The sequence below is a fragment of the Priapulus caudatus genome, unplaced genomic scaffold (genome assembly GCF_000485595.1).
Source record: "Priapulus caudatus unplaced genomic scaffold, Priapulus_caudatus-5.0.1 Scaffold396, whole genome shotgun sequence".
Lineage (NCBI taxonomy): Eukaryota > Metazoa > Priapulida > Priapulimorpha > Priapulimorphida > Priapulidae > Priapulus > Priapulus caudatus.
The window spans coordinates 63,886-82,888 of NW_014577457.1; the positions used below are offsets into that span (position 1 = coordinate 63,886).

At 42.5% G+C, this 19,003-nt stretch overlaps 1 protein-coding gene across 1 annotated transcript in view; it reads left to right on the plus strand.

Moving 5' to 3' along the window:
* Positions 1–6,015: 6,015 nt before the first annotated feature.
* LOC106809920 (mucin-2-like) overlaps positions 6,016–19,003 on the plus strand; it is a 16,587-nt gene continuing 3,599 nt past the window's right edge. The window contains exons 1-3 of the mRNA XM_014813161.1: positions 6,016–6,127; positions 9,914–10,140; positions 18,533–18,593. Of these exons, the coding sequence (XP_014668647.1) occupies positions 6,016–6,127; positions 9,914–10,140; positions 18,533–18,593 (400 nt within the window). The remainder of the gene's footprint in view (positions 6,128–9,913; positions 10,141–18,532; positions 18,594–19,003) is intronic.

Sequence of the window (19,003 nt, forward strand, 5' to 3'; positions counted from 1 at the left end):
ATGGTCCTATTAGGGTAACCTAGGTCTTATTTTCAGTAAATATTAGGGTAACCTAGGTCTTATTTCTCAGTAAATATTAGGGTAACCTAGGTCTGATTTCTCAATAAATATTACGGTAACTTAGGTCTTATTCTCAGTAAATATTAGGGTAACCTAGGTCTGATTTCTCAATAAATATTACGGTAACTTAGGTCTTATTCTCAGTAAATATTAGGGTAACCTAGGTCTGATTTCTCAATAAATATTAAGCAGCCCTTTAACTTATACATAATCAATAACACTCGTCGAGCATAATATGTCGCATAAGTATATAACCGCTAATAATAGTCGCCTTAATAATCTAATAGTGCCTAATCAATCTAGTCGCTAAATCTGAGATGCCGCTTAACATAATCTATAAATGGAGAAACATAACCAATAATTCCCCTTGATTCACAATCTGTAATTTGTCCTACATAAATCTAATTATGTTGCTTGAGGCCTAATCTAAATATGTTTAATGTTATCTATAATCTTTCTAGCATAAGCCTGCAATATGTGCTAACTACTACGGCTATAGACCCTGAATTACGTAACATGTTAATCTGTTGATCCCTTCCATGCAATCACTGATCAAAGCGGATGAGACTTGACAGCGAGGAATGCATCAGGTAAAGGTTTGGAAAACGAAGTGCAGATTCGCAGTGCCGACCTGACGTGCCATAACACAGACACGGCCTTCTACGATTCCTGTCCGTTCTCGTAGGCGGGACACGGCGGTGGCGAGTGTACCGCAAGGCACATAACCGTCGAACGTTGACCATTGCGTGCCGTCAGCAGGACAGGACGTCCCATCTATTACCAAGACAAACTGCCGCTAGCGAGCCGAGTCGACGAAATCAATTATCGCTGTAACGATGATGTGAGTACTTGCAACCGACTGATCTATGTCTAATAATGTATACCAACAACGCACTGAGGCGCACGCGCACCACGCACGGCACGCATACGCCGCGACAGTACGCAATGCACACACACAAACGTGCGCAACAATTCACAACACACAACAACACACGGACGCACAACACACAACAGGCGACACAACCACGCCACACAAGCACACACACAGCACACAGCACACACCATGACATACAACACAATCACATACAGCCGCCATATATATATATATAAACATATATATAAAATATTACATATATAAATACATATAATATATTATAACATATAATATATCATATATATATATATGTTATAGTTCAATAGATATACCGGGTAATTCACGGCTAGTGATCAATATATTATGATCTATATATATATATATTAGTAATATATATAGTATATATATATATAATATATAATATATTTGTATACACTAGGGTAATTACGCAGAGGGCAGTAATAATCAGATCTAATATTGTTATAGATAATGTAATTGCGTCTCATAAACAAAGGAATGGAAGATAAACCGACCTTCTGTCCGTTCGTTCGATGTCGTTGTTCGTTCGTTGTGTTCGTTCGTGTCGTTCGTGTCCGCGTGTCGTTGCGTTCGTATCGTGCGTGCGTTTCGTTCCGTTCGTGATCGTTCGTTCGTCGCAGTCGTATCTCGTTCGTGTTGTCGTATTCATGTCTCGTCTCGTAATCGTTGTCGTTCGTTGTTTTAGTTAGTTTCGTCATAAGTGGATTTTTCGTTCCGCTCATTCGCTCACAATGTTTTAGCATTTTTTTGCGTCGCACATGTCCTGCCAAGCGGAACATTTCACGTAACCGCGCTGGCTCTCTCTAAAATCTGTGCATGTTATTTGCAGCGGCGTGTACGAGATGCGATGCTGGGCAGTGCACGACAAGCTGTGTAAGTGGCGAACCGAGTGGCGAGCCGTCATCGGCGCGGGCCGCACTAGTACCGCTTCGACGGACCTGACGTAACGAGTTCCCGGGGCCACCGAGAGCCTGCGAAGTACGTCTAGCGAGTCACTTGACGAATTCTACGGCGATAGAAACAAACTGCGCGTGGTCCATTCTTCCCGGAAACATGCGTGGTCACCCGCTCGCTGCATCAAAGCACGCTAAATTTCATAGAGATCCTACACATCGCGCAATAGGATTGGCTCCGGGGTAAGTTGTTGCGCATGGTATGACGCTAGTGTAAACGTGGCGTAAATGCTGATCGTTAATGCTCAGAGGTTTGTGGAGATGGCTACTATGTTGCCAATGGTAAAATACTGGTGTGATGCTGATTAATAATATTCAATGAGCGGTACGGATTGTGTCCGTGGCTATGGTAGATATTATTAATCTCTATGGAATAAATCTGGATGGCTGGGTGCGACGAGGTTGTTGACATGGCTACGCGCTAAAGTTAATGGCAGTAAACAGATATCCATGAACTCTGTACGAACATCGGCTATCTCAAGTTGTATATTCCGATCGGCAGTCCGATTTAGTTTTCACCGACTAGTTGAGCACACAGCATCAATTGTATCTGGCGAGCAGTATTGAATAACGATACGTGCATATGTCCTGTCCTATCGCTTGAGATATCGTCGTTTTATGCCTTGCAGTCGAATCTTCGGCTAAATATCTTGAGTGGGGTGCAAGCTTAAAGAGCACTCAAGATGAGAGGAGGGTTTATTCTCAAAAAAACTGAACGCCTCACTAACAATCGGATCTTTACTCGGACTCTATGCAGGGTCCGGTGACGGTGAACGTGAGCAATATGATAGCGGGGTGGCCGTCACCCGCAACCAAGAATGTCCCACATGCAAACAAAGTGTCCAGGCAATGATGACTTCTTGTAGAAAGATTCGGTTGTCGGGCCATCTACGTTATCGAACCGAACTTTGCTGTCGAATCGTACATCACTTCACCGCCTCATTCTACTTCACTCAATCAGGTAAAGCGTTTCAAAACTCACCTTTTACTCACGTACGTGGCCAGCGTTATCACGATCTGTTGTTTAAAAAGCTTACAATGAAAGCGCGATACAAAACCGTTACCCTTATCACGCGGCCGCCTGCAAAAGGAAACAATCTGTGCAATCGATTTCCAAGAAAAGAGCTGATAAGATCGAGTCCGATTAATGCAATAAATCAAAAAAACATCGATTACAGTCAAACGAACAATGAAAACTGTACGTTAAAATGAGACAATGGGAGAGGACACACGATTCTGCGGCAAAACGCGTTGTAAAGCGTTTCTCCTGACCAAGCCTCTCCCCGTCACAAAGGCACGCACCGTCTAAATAATTAACCGTTTAGATATTTAATATTTGAGAATCGAAATTAATTTAATTAATTAATTAATTAAGTAGATAAATCATATTAATTTAATTAATTAATTTAATTTAACTACGAATTTAATTTATGAAATTTAATAATATTGACGTGAATTATTCACAATTTAAAACCTAGTAATTGCGTGTATGTGCGAGGACTCTCGCGGTACCTATTCAACTGGGAACGGCAGAATGACGACGCTGAACTGCGCCTGACGGTATATCAAATCCAAACGTTTTACGAGTTTGATTGCCAGAGCTTTTACAAATGGACCCGCAGTTGGCGAGGGATTCGCATGCACCATCAGTTCATGAACCCATGTGGAACGAATCAGTCCTGGTAAGTGAACATTCATTTCGCGTGATGATACGTCCATGTGGAACGAACAGTCTGGTAAGTTGACATCATTACTGGTTGGTGAATCCATAGTGGAACGAACAGTCTGTGTAAGTGAAATGCATTCGGTGATTGAGCCGCATTGAGTGAACAAACAGTCAGGTAAAGTAAAGCATGTATTCGGTGAATAGAACCCATGGTAACGAACTAAGTCTGGGTATAAGTGAACAAACATTCGGGGTGTCAACCGGAGGTTAGGGTGAGCTGCGACAATAGGCTGTGGATATTGACTAAATATTCGGTAGGATCGATTGAAAAGTTATTAGAGCGCGATAGTAGATGATGAGTTAAGGGGCAATGATTCAAGTGAATTACGGTGAGCAGCAGGAATGTGCGTGTGTGTGTCGTGGTGTATGTGTGTATGTGCGTGGCCGTGTGTGTGCGGTGTGTATGCTGCGCCGTGTGTGGGTGCGCTGGCGCCAACTGTGTGCCGTTGCGTGTGTGTGCAGCGTGTGTCGAGGACGCGCGTAGGTCGTGGTGTAGTGCGCGTGTGTGGTGTGTGTCGTGCGCGCACGGAGTGTGTGCGTGTGTGTGTATGTGCGCGGTGTGGTGTTGTGTGCGCGCACAGCGTGTGTGCGTGGCGTGTGTGTGCGAAGTGTGTGTGGTTGTGTGGTGTGTGTGTGTTGTGTCGTGCGTGTGCGGTGCGTGTGCGTGTGCGTGGAATAACATACAAAAAGCAGCATACACTGTATTTGTCTGATGATTGTCGGCACACTATAGGACCGGCGCCACAGCGCGGAACTTGTTGTGTCCGACCATCGATGAACCCGACAGGCCCGTTTGACCGATCCTGATCATCAAGTGGTTAACGCCGAAACATGTAATTGTTCTAGAGAGTGGACACACGAAAACATCTCTGTGCATACATGATCGCATCTCTCATGTCCGAACTCTTTCTGCAATCTGCTGCTCCCGTACGCTTACACCTGCGCTCAGGCAGGCTCCCATGTATGACTGGACAATCGACTCTGCTGCCGGACGTAAGACGAACTGCAGAGTGAGTCATTGTGTTATCAGGGCCTTAATACTGACTCGCTTATATAAAAAGGTTCGCTGCGAGCAGCAATGCGTTGCTGGCAGCGCGAAAGATATTATCGGAATCGATTCTGTAAGAATAGTAATAGATGTTTATACGCAATTAGAGTGAACAGTGTTAAAATCAGTTGCGATTCACATTCTCTTTCACAGCACCATACACCGCGCGCGCGCACACATACCACACATCAACAACACAACACACACAACAACACAAAGCACGACACACACACACACACACACACACACACACACACACACACAGGGGTGCAGTGGCCACACAGCGCACACACAGCAACCTATCGCAGGGACGGAGCGCGGGCGACGCGGCGGGCCCGGGGCGCCCCACACCACGCACGCACGACGGACCACATGCGCCACGCGTACGGACACGCGCAGCTTCACAACGCGCGCTGGCACACAGGCCCAGCCACAGCCACACCATATATATATATAGTATATATACGTTTTATTTATGGGTATTATCACGTGGCGTGTAGGTAGGGCCACGTAAGGCTGTCCCGGATACGGTCAAAGGAGTCTGCAAGACGTCACTCGTCTTGTGACTGGCAGGGGAATTTTTGCAGTGGCTCGTCTTGTGAAGTCGCTTTTAGCTCTGAATGGTAGTGGTAGATGCTATAATATATCATATACCATATATGTAAATATATATATATATATATATATATATATACTATATATATATATATATTAAGTATAGCACACACATACAAGATAGTATATATATGCTACCCTTTCTTTTATATATTACAGGAGCACTTCGTTAGTTAATTTATATATAGGACTATTAGTCACGAGTTCGTTAAGTTGTAAGTATAAGATGATGATATCGATATAAGGGTCAGAAATGCGAAGAACGCTTATATTATATATTCCTGGCGACAGAGGCCTGCATGGAAATCTATAAGTAAGACGACTTCGAGATGCATTCCTCGCAGCGGCTGGGCAAATGGTTTAGGCACCGGACCGAGAATCCCAGCCCGAGAGCTCAATAGGTGATCGGCAGCTGCTAAAAAACTGGTCAGATTATTATTCCTACGCACCTCTCATGCATGTATGTAACTACAGCTAGATGTTATGATACAAGCCACCGAACAATTTTGGTATTGTTGAAATAATTTGCGTCCAGCCAGCGTGCTTTTCGGTCATCAGAGGCATTTGCCATATGCACAGGGGACATTGGTACAGCTGAAAAGTCGCAAAACGTTACTTCGGGAGTGTCCAGCGCTCCGATGTTGCGCGATTAAGATAACGACTTAATAAACCAATTAAACCGTAATTGTGTGTAAAGACGATGTTTGCCTTCTATGGATACTCATGTAGTGTCCCCAGCTCGTGCATCAATGGCGTGCTGGAGTGCTCTGACCATGGAAAGGATGCACGAAGCTACCTTGCCCACGGAACAGGTGTGGTGATCAATACGCGTCTCCGTGCCGCAAAGACTTTGTACGAACACGGGATCAACACAACATGTGCACAATCCACGTACGAAAGGCTGCTCATCGCCCTGAGGGGTCTTGTCTATCTCTGATGATGCGTGAGTAGAGTTACACAGTAATGAACGGGATGTTGCATATATTTATACGATGTTTTGGCTCATTATATACACTCCTGGTAATATCAATATCAGCTTTTGGAAAAGCGCGTCCGTTGCTTTTTAGACGAAATAGCACCCAATTCATATCACAAAGATCCAGAGTGGCGTATTATCTTTTGTACAAAAAACAATTTCAAACGTCATAGTTCGAGGAAAAATTTAATTAAACATTTGGTACTTAATATAATACCTTAATTTATAGGCAACGGTAATTTCATATTTAATGATAATAATATTGATTTTACAATTTAATTTGCAAATAAATAATATTTTTATCAAATAAGTAATTATTTATATTTAATGGATAAAATTTATCGATTTTTTGATAAATTGCGTTAAATACGTAATAAACATTTTTGGTAAGATGAATTAAATGAGCGCAATCAGACATCGGCAACGAATGTTTTCAGGAATCAACGCGATTATATTAGCGCCGAAAATATTGTCAGATGCCACGGGAAACAGATTTCACCTCGGTAGGAGACAATAATGCAACACCATGTAAGATCAAAATTAATAACTATAAAGTGATTAAACAAATAATAATAAATTATTAATCAAATTAAAATAATTCCACTGGGTAAGTAGTTTTGGCGTAAAAAAAATCAGCATGTGCACATTTGAAAGAAGTCTCTCTACACAGCATATTATTAGCTACTCGCCAGGATTAATGCATATTTACATGTATATTAACTACATCAATTGCACACTGCGTTATCATACTAAATCGCTTGTGTAATTTCCTCTCATCAGTACTATTAGCTCAGGGGAGATAAACAGCGGTGGCAAATATTCGGTAATTATGATATACACTATCAGCCTGCGACGTGTCTCTAGCATCTCATGACAAATACGACATAACGACATAAACGCTCTCCTACGACAACTATTTGTCATAGGAAGATTCCTTCCTAGACAAATATTGGGCGGAGTCAACTTTCGTTCCGCTTATGACCAGCTGAAATTACTGCGGGCGCCTCTCTATGATGCGCCAAGCACATTGTCCGCCGGTTTCCCGCCGCCTTGCTCGAACCGCAGCGGGGTGCACCGGCCTGGCTTCGCAGCACGGCGCGCCGAAGCGGGGAGTACCCGTGCGAAGCGCAAGCGGGAAGACAGAGAGCCAACGCAGCAGCAGCCGCGGCGTGAGCAAAGGAGAAATGCAAGTTTCGCCAAGTTAGGAGTACAGTAAGAGCCACGCCCAGTAGAGAGCCCTAGCTGGTTAAGCGCTGGAGCGAAGGAGAATATGCATAGTTTTTCGCACAAGTTAGGAAAACAGAACAGAAGCCACGCACGTTAGGGCACAAGCGCGCGTGAGAGAGAGAAAGCGTCGCTCGTGTAGCAAGAGCCACGTCAGCCAAGAAGCGCGCGTGAGCGAGGGAGAGCTAGAAGTATACAGTGGACACGTTGTACGCGCCGAGCGAGGTCGGACAAAGCTCAGCGAAGGGGAAGAAGGAGGAGGAGAAAAGAGGAGACGAAAGGCGCAGAGCATCCACCGTGGGTCGACGAACGACGACCAGAGAGGGACAGAGAGGAGGAGGAAGAAGAGAGGCAGAGAGAGAGAGTGAGACAAACGCACAGCGTGATTTACGTTGGTTCGTTTACTTTGCGTTTGATGTATATTCTGTAACGGTAGTGTAGCGGTATCCGCAGTTGATTGTATAATTCTGGAACAATACGCCGTAGCGGTAGCCGGCAGTTGATTGTATGATTCTAGTAACAATACGTGTGAGGTAGCGCGCCGCGCGAAAAGACCGTACGAGTGCGCGGTGCTGAATCTGATATTAGCGCGTTCACACACAGAAGAAACCGGCGATGCTAATGGCGATGAAATACCGAAGATAATTGTGTCGTTGTTCAACACAACGGAAATATCTCGCTAATCGCCGAGCGGATAATTCTATATCCGAACTGCGCAGCTCACTGTGACATATGCCGACTCAGTGCGCTCCACTCGTTGATGGTAAAAACCAGCAGTTTATGCTACTTCGCTAGCCGCCGGCCATCTTTAAACTCCATAAACGCGTATTCCAATCTGAGGCGCTAACGCGTATCCGAGCGGTTGCGCGCCATTCCTAACTGGACAGAATTCTGTCCACGTAGAATATGCCGTTACCGGTCCCAATCTGAGTATGCGATGTGGAGCGAAGTACAGTCTAATAATCGCGCTATCCAAATAATCGAGCAGTCAAAATGCGGACTTGGACGCGATGCGAATGCTGGCGATTATTAGTGAGCTATTATTGCGTTCACACTTGTAATAAATCCTGTAATTTCGACTCGCGATGCAAAAACCGGATTTGCATCCCGCTATTCGCGCCAGTGTGAACTGCGCCCTATTGATTGTTGGTGTTGTTCATCTAGAGGCTGATATTGAATTGTTGGTTGTGGTTCATCTGATAATTGATATTTGATTTTGACGGTGATTGTCGCGGTGTGGATATTGATATCGAGGTGTCGGTGGTGTGTCACAAATACATGCTAGCGCCTTGACATTTCCCCCATCGTTTCCCTGGTTTCTTTTGCGCGTGACAGCGGCGCGGCGTGATCATACAAAAACGAGTATGCACAACTACGTACACGTTGACTCACATACAACAATATTTGTCATAGGAAGAATCTTCCTATGACAAATAGTGTCATAGGAGAGCGTATATGCGTATGTCGTATTTGTCATAGATGCTAGCAGAACAGGCTGAAACTATGTAGTTGGGAAACGAGCCCTTTTACGTAAACCGCGCAGTAGTAAAACAGCAACCGCATTTTACGATGAGACAGTTGATAGCTGGGACGATCGCGGGGATGTTTATGTCGTGAGCACTACGTTATGATGAAAAACGCTACAAATCAGGATACTGGGTGTGGTACAACCACAGACTATAGGAATACCGTTAGTATGTGGTACAATTCAGGTAAATGAGCCAGAGCGAGAGCGCCATCTGTCGTGGAGTTTGTGCGTATTTATCCGTCTCAGTGAATAGCACTAGCGGATGCTGCAGCATTGTAGTGGTATACTCAGAAGGGGTGATCGTAACGCTGTTGCCATGGTAACTGGTCTGTTCCCTGACTAGTTAGATAGTTTAGTTCCGTGGATAGTTTAGATAGATAGCTAGATAGCTAGATAGATAGATAGATAGATAGATAGATAGATAGATAGATAGATAGATAGATAGATAGATAGATAGATAGATAGATAGATAGATAGATAGATAGATAGATAGATAGATAGATAGATAGATAGATAGATAGATAGATAAAAGATAAAAAGGCTAATCTTGTGTGTGTGTTTTTTTGACATCGCTTTTTTCCGTGAAGACTTGTCAAATCAATTGTGAGGAATTTACCTAAGAGAAGATTGCTATCATAAAATTCTGTTTTTAAAGGTTCTAATTGAAGATACGCGCCAATCGATGATAATCTATAATTGAAATAATGATACGCTATCGATAATACGCAAATGATGATATGCTATTCATGATATGCTATTCATGATAAACAATTAATATTGGCAATACATGACAGATAACCGTTGATTGCCCACCCATCATAAACAACCGATAAAAGACGATCAATTATCGATTATCGATTTCTTCTACAGGCGAATGTCACGCGGTCGGCGACCCGCATTACATCTCTTTCGATGGGGCCTACTTCGATTTCCAAGGAGACTGCAGTTACATCCTCGCACAGGACTCATCCGTCAATCACACGTTCGATGTCATCGCCTCGAACGTGATGTGCGGAAGTTCGGGAGTGACGTGTACAAAGGATGTAGAGATTGTTCTTCAGCAGTCGATCAATATTCGTCTGCTGCGTGGCCGTCACGTGAGTCTCCCGTCGACGTTTACACGCTCCTTATACAGAGTCGAGCGAGATGTGGAGCGAAAACGTCAAAGAGCAAGCGAGAGGGAGAGAGAGAGAGAGAGAGAGAGAGAGAGAGAGAAGAGAGAGAGAGAGAGAGAGAGAGAGAGAAGAGAGAGAGAGAGAGAGAGAGAAGAGAGCAGAAGAGAGCACGAGAGGAGAGAGGGAGAGGAAAAGAGAGAGAGGAGATAAGAAGAACGAGAGAGAGAGAGAAGAGAGAACAGAGAGTTGCAGAGAAAAGATATGAGAAAAAGCGTGAGAATTGTTAGTAATCAACTCTCCTCTTTCTTTTCGTCTCCTCTCTTTCTCTTCTCTCTCTCTCTCCTTCCCCTCTTTCTTTCGCTAAATCTATCTTCTCTTCTCTCTCTTTTATCCGTCTCTCGCGTTTTATTTCCTCTTCACGGCTCTCCGCTCTCCTTTTCTGCGTCCAATTTCTTTTGCGCTCCCTCGCCTCTCCCTACCCTTTCCGCTCGCCGGCCTTCCATAATCTCCTCTCCTCATTCTGATTTCTAATATTTTTCCTCGTATATGGACGTGTGTGGATCGCGGTGTGCCGTGCGTGCGGTTGTCGTGTTGCGTCGCGTGGTCTACACCTGTAATGTGTGTTTCGTTGCTACCAACTGCGTGTGGCAGTTAGAATATCACTTCGCGTAGGTGGCAATACCGGTGGTTCTGTTGGGTACACCGTTGACCGAATATGAACGCGGCCATATTTTCTGACTCTCTAGTTTGCTTTAAAACACATTCATTATACTATATGAATTGAACTTAGCGACCACGGTTAAATATATATACATTCATATTCATATATAATTTATATAATGTATATAGTGTTGTGTTGTATATATGTATATTATATGTACTTATTTATCATGTACTAATACTTGTTTAGGTGACTCGTGAATGACATCGCTGTCCCACCTACTAAGATTTAACGAGCCCAATGGGCTAAACATCACCAAGATCTGGCTTTCACCGTGGTTTGTCAACGACCTCATTCGTCCTCATAGTCATGTGGATGGAGGTACATACACCTAAAGAATGAAATAATATATTATATATATCGTTTTTTCAATATACGTTTCAATGGCAATTGCGCACTACCGTAGCTGCCGGTTTATATGTCTTAGGGTCAAGTTAAAAGTTCGTTGAAATGAAATACATCAGCAAATCACCTTGCTTTAATATCTTAAGACTCTATACGCGATGACACATCGGCGCTTTATACACATCTTCATTCAATCATCGCCAGACGGACAATAAATTATGGGCGATAATTATATATGATAATATTGATAATGAGGAAGACGAAACCCTAGAGATCCGTAGTCATAAAAATACACAGTAAAGAAAACGATGATGTAAAGGAAAAAAAATGAACCGTACTTATTACGTCGATTGTTGTTCGTCGAATAGACCTAGAGTTCTATCATCTTGGACCAGTGCATAAGCACGGGAACTGCTTGTGGCGGAACACGACGGAATGGGACAACGACTTCACCTCCGGGCGGAGCGGAGTCGTCGACAACAAAGGCGCAACCTGTTCGCCGACGGCAACTCGTGAAAATGTCGGCGCACTTGGGCGCTGACGGGTGGACCACAGGTCATGCACCAGAAACGCCCACGTCGGGTGGAGTAGGGGTGAAGTTTTAAATTATTAAATTAAAAAATTATTTATAGAATTATCAAAAAGAAAAATCATATTTATTATATTAATTTTTTATATTCCATTTAAATTTATGCAAGCTCTTTATGGCCGCAGACATTCAGAGCTGTTCTCAATAATTATAACGCTGCTTTTTGTGATCGATTTGAAATTCTTGTCTAACCATAGATGTTCGCGGGTCTAACATTTGTTGTAAAGAACAGTAGAAGCAGTCCGGTAACTCGCAACAGAATCAAATTTAAATTAAGGTTAAATTTAAATAGATATAACGCGGTTATCCGACGCGTACTCGGCGTATATATACGTTATAACGGATTGTGTATCATATACAACTTATCAAAGCGTATATACACGTGATATTTTCTTTGAAGCATATATAGTCTTAACATTATTTTATTATAGGCTCTCAGTTATTTATATTTCCCGCTCTTGAAACATAATATACTCCTCCTAGAAAATCTCAGTAATGTAGTAGTCGGTACACATTTTGTCTGTCGTAATTTGAGGATCGGCCCGCTCTCTATGGCTTAGCAGATCATGTAACTTTCATCTACAATGACATATTCGAGGCGGCGTTCGGCAGCTCTGGGTGACATCTTGGTCGAGCAATAACATCCAACTGCATTTACACGCTTGTGGGTACGCTATGTATGTACACAGCGCAGAATGCTGCATTCTAACGTTGCTAAGGTGATATGCGTGCTACAGCATACTCCGAAAAACTGTCTCCCTCCGCTAATTTGTTCTAAAGTTGTACTAAGGATGTGTCGCTAACGCGAAGACAAGATTGTCCACTACCGATTTGTACCCTGATGATTGTTACTAACCGAACGATTTCAACTAAGATGTGTACCTAAGCCGAGCCCACACTCCCTCCTCGGCGAAAATTGCACCTACAGATTTTGTACGCTAGGATTGTTCGGTAACGGGACAAGATTGTTCACTAACAGATTGTGAGTGATGTGATTACCACGCAGCGCTGTTAGACGACGGCGCGCACATTTCTCTCGTCAGACTGTTCCAAGGGAGGAGATTGCGAGTGGTCTTTGCACTGCGCTTGCCTCGTTTGCCGATAGCTGTTCGCAGCCGGGTTACCCTGCGCTGCGAGATTCCCAAGACCTTATGCGCGTAAATATGCACGCGCTGTCTTTACCATATATCAAGCAAGCGCCGTTGGGTCGCAAATTATAAATTATTACATATATATAATATATTATATATAACATATAGATACGTAATATATATAATCTCTATTACAGACATTTGTCGTGTTAACGGTTACGAATTTGAGCGCTAATATACTTCGCAAAAATATGGTTGACAGTAGCTTTCGTTGTTTCTACCCCTAAAATTATTGTTATCGATTACATTACATCATCATAATATATTATTTTCGACGTTATCTACTTTCTTTTCTTGTTGGTGAGTTTCTCTCGTAGTAATATCGTATCGCAAAAAACGGCTTTTTTTATGAATATTTGTACTTCTTCTGACCGAATCGCATTTTAGACTAGGTATTATACACAAACGTATGAGGTGGCAGAAGTACTGTATACTATATATAATAAAGTAGTGTAAAGTGTATTTGTATTATCGCTTTGCTGGGTGTGTTCCTAAAATGCGTACATGTGGAAAATGGCTTATAATATTATATATATATCATATTATGCTTTATATATGCTGGATTATTCGCACGCCTATTCCGGATATAATATATGATATATATATATACTACGATCTATATGTATAGATATATATCCCGGATTATGTTTCTCAGCAGCTTATACAGTGCGAAATGGCTCACGGTATCAGCATGCGGGCCATGTCCAAGAAACCTGTCAGAACATGAGGAGACAACACCGGACCGGAATGCTAACCAACACACGCGGATGTCGTAGATATGCTTCTTTCCTCCCGGCTACATAGCAACACGGTGAGTCCAACTGCGATGGATCAGGGATATTATGTATAAATATAAGGATCATATTCCTAATATCGAAATGTTTACTAGATTAGCGTATACTTCGCGATACGATTGATTGAGATACTTGCGTATATACTCTCGAACGCGCGTCAAACAAAAATCACCGGAGGCGAAAGGTACCAATTCCACTGACAGCAGAATGCGTCTAATAGAAATCCTTAGTTTTGTTCTTTATAGGCATCGCTTTACGCTGGCTATTCCGACAGTTTACCGTGAAAAAATGGAATATTATATTTTAAACTGTGGAAAAGCTAGCGAGCTCACCCTAGTTGAACAGACTATGTAAATAAACGCTAATTATGTGGCATGCATCCTGATACGACAGGTCGTAATATGAAGTTGTGTTGTTACTTGGACAGCGAAAACCGCTGCATACCGGCGGACAAATGCCGTGCTAATCACATGGGGCGTTCAGTTACGAACAAGGGACAGGTACTAGGCGAAACTGCCAAGAACTGGTTAGTGAGTCACTTGGCTGGTTTTCTCTAATAACAAAAAAGGCACGCATATGCCGGCACGCTATGTGAAAGTTGTTGCTGCGTTATATATATTTATAATAATATATATATATATAATATTAATATATATATTATAATGACACAAGCTCGAAAGAGATGACTACATACGCGTTGCTGCCGGCCTGTGGTTACGCTCACAAAAACTGCACTTTAACGAAGAACGTCAAGAAACACGCCTGTTTAAACAGTTGATTTTCGCCAATCGCATACTATTCACTGTATTTCTCTAATTCCTACTGCCTTCGTTTCATGCCAAGTTCAATGCGATAGTGGACGTCAACTGCAGCAGCTAACTAAGCTGACTGCATAAGCGAGTAACACTTGCGCCACTGGGAATTTCCTGGTGATAACAAGAGTGTAATTCTCTCGCCGGGTGGCAATGCGCCGGGGGCAGATGATGCGCGGACGGGATCCGATGAAAGCTGGTGGCGGGTAAGCCACAGATGTCATAGATGCAAACAAAACTCGGAGGAATGAAACAGGCAACATTTTTTATTTGGGGGATAAACAGGTATAATTAATAATGCAAGAAGTAATATACAGTCGTTGGTTCCTATATATATAAAGTTTTAAAGGTTTTAGGGCTTGAATTTGATGTATTGTTAAATAGTGTGTTAATATAGAACGCCATCTTGTTTGACAGTCCCATATGTGTGCGTTTCTAACGTGGATGTCAAAGTTGAGTTTGGCGGCGATGAGCAGCGATACGTACTGAGATGGCAGGCGAGAAGATCATATCGAGAATGCGTTTTATACCATAAGCAACGATGCTACACAATATTCACCTCTTTACAGGCGCGCAGCAGCCCGCAGCACGACCGCCGCCCGATCACGCACGGGTCACGCTCATAACATCCACACACCGGGTCCAACGCACGCACTCAGCCCACGCACACACGCACTTCGCGTACGAGTGAAAGAGATGGTGATTTACGAATAGCTTTATTAGCTATTATAGTTATAGTTATTATGAAACAAATGAATTTTTATTGGCAATTTTAAGCTGAAAAGAGCTGTTCACTGCAGATCAATGATCAATGCGCTAAACGGGGAATAGTATATACGCAACTAAACACTGTGACGGCATACCCGACTGCTGGATAGTACCGTGATATAGGCTGTCGTAAGTATATCATAATATAAGCACTCTGTCATGACTCATCTACCGTAACAAATTACACTAAAAGACGAGCAATTTTGCGTGATTAAGAAGTTAATTATATTTAACGACGCTACGCATTATAAATATGAATATGAGTCATGGATGAATGAGATTAATGAAATAAAGAATGGATAAATCATATAATAACATATGATTACATGACAAATAAAGGTAGATACAACTAGGATTGCGTATTAGGAGTATGATTAGGCTAGTACTAGTAGGCCTATTCAGTTATTATTCTGATACGCGATAATAATTGTGACCGCATTATTAGAACCAGTCACGAGGTACGCGAGGGGGCAGATTAGAAAGGATTTTTTAATACTATTACGAAATATTTTGAAGATTTTTGACGAAAGGAACCTTACACGAAGTGAGAAATAATTTTTTTTATACTATTCACGAAGATTTAAATAAACGCTATTTTTGCTCGCAGCGCCAACCTCCTGCAGCAAGAAGAGTATACCGTGCGCCTAGTGACAATCGTTATTCCTCTTAGCTAGTGTTGCGACGTGAATAATGACTGTGGGACGGCACCTGACAGCGCGACGAGAAAACTGGCGGTATGTAATCTTACAGTGTCGCGAATATTGACATATTCGGCATTGCTTGAAAGTTATTACACCAGGCGAATTCAAACACGCGTTTCGATCAATGAACGCTGGAGATAGACGTCTGATGATACGACGCTGAGATGACGCTGAGATACACAGCCGGATAGACAGATGTGCGAACGTCGGATTGCGAACGAAACTCGCAGACGAGACCGATTAGATAGACAGAATAATATATTTTTTTTGCGTGGGGCGAATTGACCTGCTCTGTTTAATAACTGTACGTATAATCTAGACGCGCTGCTACTAAACGCATTAAACCATGCAGGCGCAACACAAGCGTCCTAGACCTTTCATAATTTCCTAAATAATAATCTAATAATAAAGATAAATAGTTTATATGATTTAATATATGTAAATAATCGATTGCGTTACGTTCAGTGGGAGTGCGAATGATGTCGTGAATATGACTGTGGAGGAAGGGATTCTGCATTCCACTCTTCTTCGTTGTGCGACCGGCATGATGATGTGGAGATATGTCAGACGATTCGGATTGCATGTAATTAGAATTATCAGTACTCTATTATACTATTAGTATTCACTACTACTACTACACAAACTCTCTTCCTACTTATTATCCCATCAATGGCATTGTTAAAGGTCATGGATTTAATGCTGTAATCATCGTCACATTGTGTTAAATAAATAAATAAACTAATAATAATACATAATAATAAATACTAATTATTAACTAACTAATCTAATAACTAAATAAATAAATAAATAAATACCTAACATAAGTAAATAATAAAATAAATAAAATTACTAAAAGCATTGAGCTTCTAATATTTGCGCAATTGAAATATACGTACATGCGTACACATTCGGTCATTAATTCACATAGACTACATGATTCTACGCTCGCCGTGTATATATAGCGACTAGTTATGATTGTTGAATTGTACCTGCAATGTACCTGTGAAAATTAGACTTGTGATTCTCAGGTATAGGCGCGCGGTGGCTTACTAACATTCGCGTTCCGCCGCATGTGAATCGCATGCGTCCTGAGGCCGCTGACGCGTACCAGCGTGCTTCGTCATGGCTTCGGCGAGTGGCGTGACGTCATTATACTGCACAGATAGTTCGTGCATGATGAATTCTGCGCGCTGGCGTATTTCAGGGTGCGTCTGCCCATCCTCTTCAGTTCAACGTGTGGTGATTGCACGTGTATACGTCTGTGGATGTATGGCGATGGATTCTCAGATGCGATACGGATGCGGACGATTGTAAAGTAAAGAGGCATGTTAGACTGGTAGGAGGCCTAACCCACTGTCTCTTTACTAATTATAACTACTATTGTTGTTATTATTTATGTCCATCGTTCACCCTCGTTTAACATAATTTAATAGAATAAGGTTCAACGCGGTATTTGAACGACGAGTACATTTCATATAATTGTAAGATATTACTCGCTCTCCCTTGTTTCAGCGTGTGCTGGCATACGAATATTTGATCAGCATATCTGTATATCAGATATAGCTGTTGTGAAAATTATGACAATTTAGCAACGTATTGCGAAGCAATGATAAAGGTGCGTATACGTTAGCAAGACTGCGTATACGTTAGGCAAAGACGTGCGTATACGTTAGCAAAGACTTGCGTATACGTTAGCAACGACTGACCGTGGCGTATCGTTAGCAAAGACTCGCGTATAACGTTAGCAAAGACTGCGTATACGTTACGAAGACTGCTTATAACGTTAGCAAAAGACCTGCGTATACGTAGCAAAGACTGCGTATACGTTAGAAAAGACTGCGTAATACGTTCCGCAGATAGACTGCGTATACGTTAGCAAAGACTCGCGTTCCGTTACAAGACTGCGTATCACGTTAGGCAAAGACTGGTATACTACAAAGACCTGGTATACGTTACAAGACTGCGATACGTTAGCAAAGACTGGCGTATACGTTAGCAAAGAACTGCGATACGTTAGCAAAGACTGGCGTTACGTTAGCAAAAGACTGCGTATACGTTGCAAAGACTGGCGTATACGTTACAAAGCTGCGTATACGTTAGCAAATGACTGGGCGTATACGTTAGCAAAGACTGCGATACGTTAGCAAAGACTGCGTTACGTTAGCAAATAGACTGCGTTTACGTTTAGCAAAGACTGCGTATACGTTAGCAAAAGACTGCGTTACTTAGCAAGACTGCGTATACGTTAGCAAAGACTGCGTATGACGTTAGCAAAGACTGCGTATACTTAGCTAAGGATAAATCTACAATAGATATTAACGCGCGCTGTTTCTGAGCACGCTATATAATACGATACAGAAAGACAGCCGAATGACGAGTGGCGGCGCTGTGATGCAGTATGCCTGTATGTGCGCATAATTCTGTCGGTCTGGCCACGCCATCGACGTGTGCCGATTTGTTTTTTTATAAAGAACGCTCGATTGTCTTTATCAGGTCGTGCTCGCTAGGACAATTCACATGTGTAAACGGAAATGCGTGAACGAACCACCAACAGGTGCGACAACGTGAACGACTTGTGCGGATGCAGCGATGAAAGAAGATTGCGTGTGTGAGTATACAACAGTCAGAATACTAAGTAGATCGGTGGTATAAATCACAGAATGCGTGAAATGGACACTCGCCGTGCGACCGTTATTACCGCCCCACATAGGATTTGAACGAGCCTGCTAGCGGAGACCGCCGTGAATTTATAATGTTTCCGATTCGTATTTTATATCGATTAATAATTGAAGTCGGTTCATTTCGGCATTTTATAAATTTTTATTTCGCCGACATTAATTAATTGGTTATTTACCGCAGATTTATGGAGGCCTCGTGAGTCAACTTCTCCCACTATTGTGGTTTGTTTGTTTGTCCGCTGTGAGGTGGATGTTGTTTGTCCGCTGTGAGGTGGATGTTGTTTGT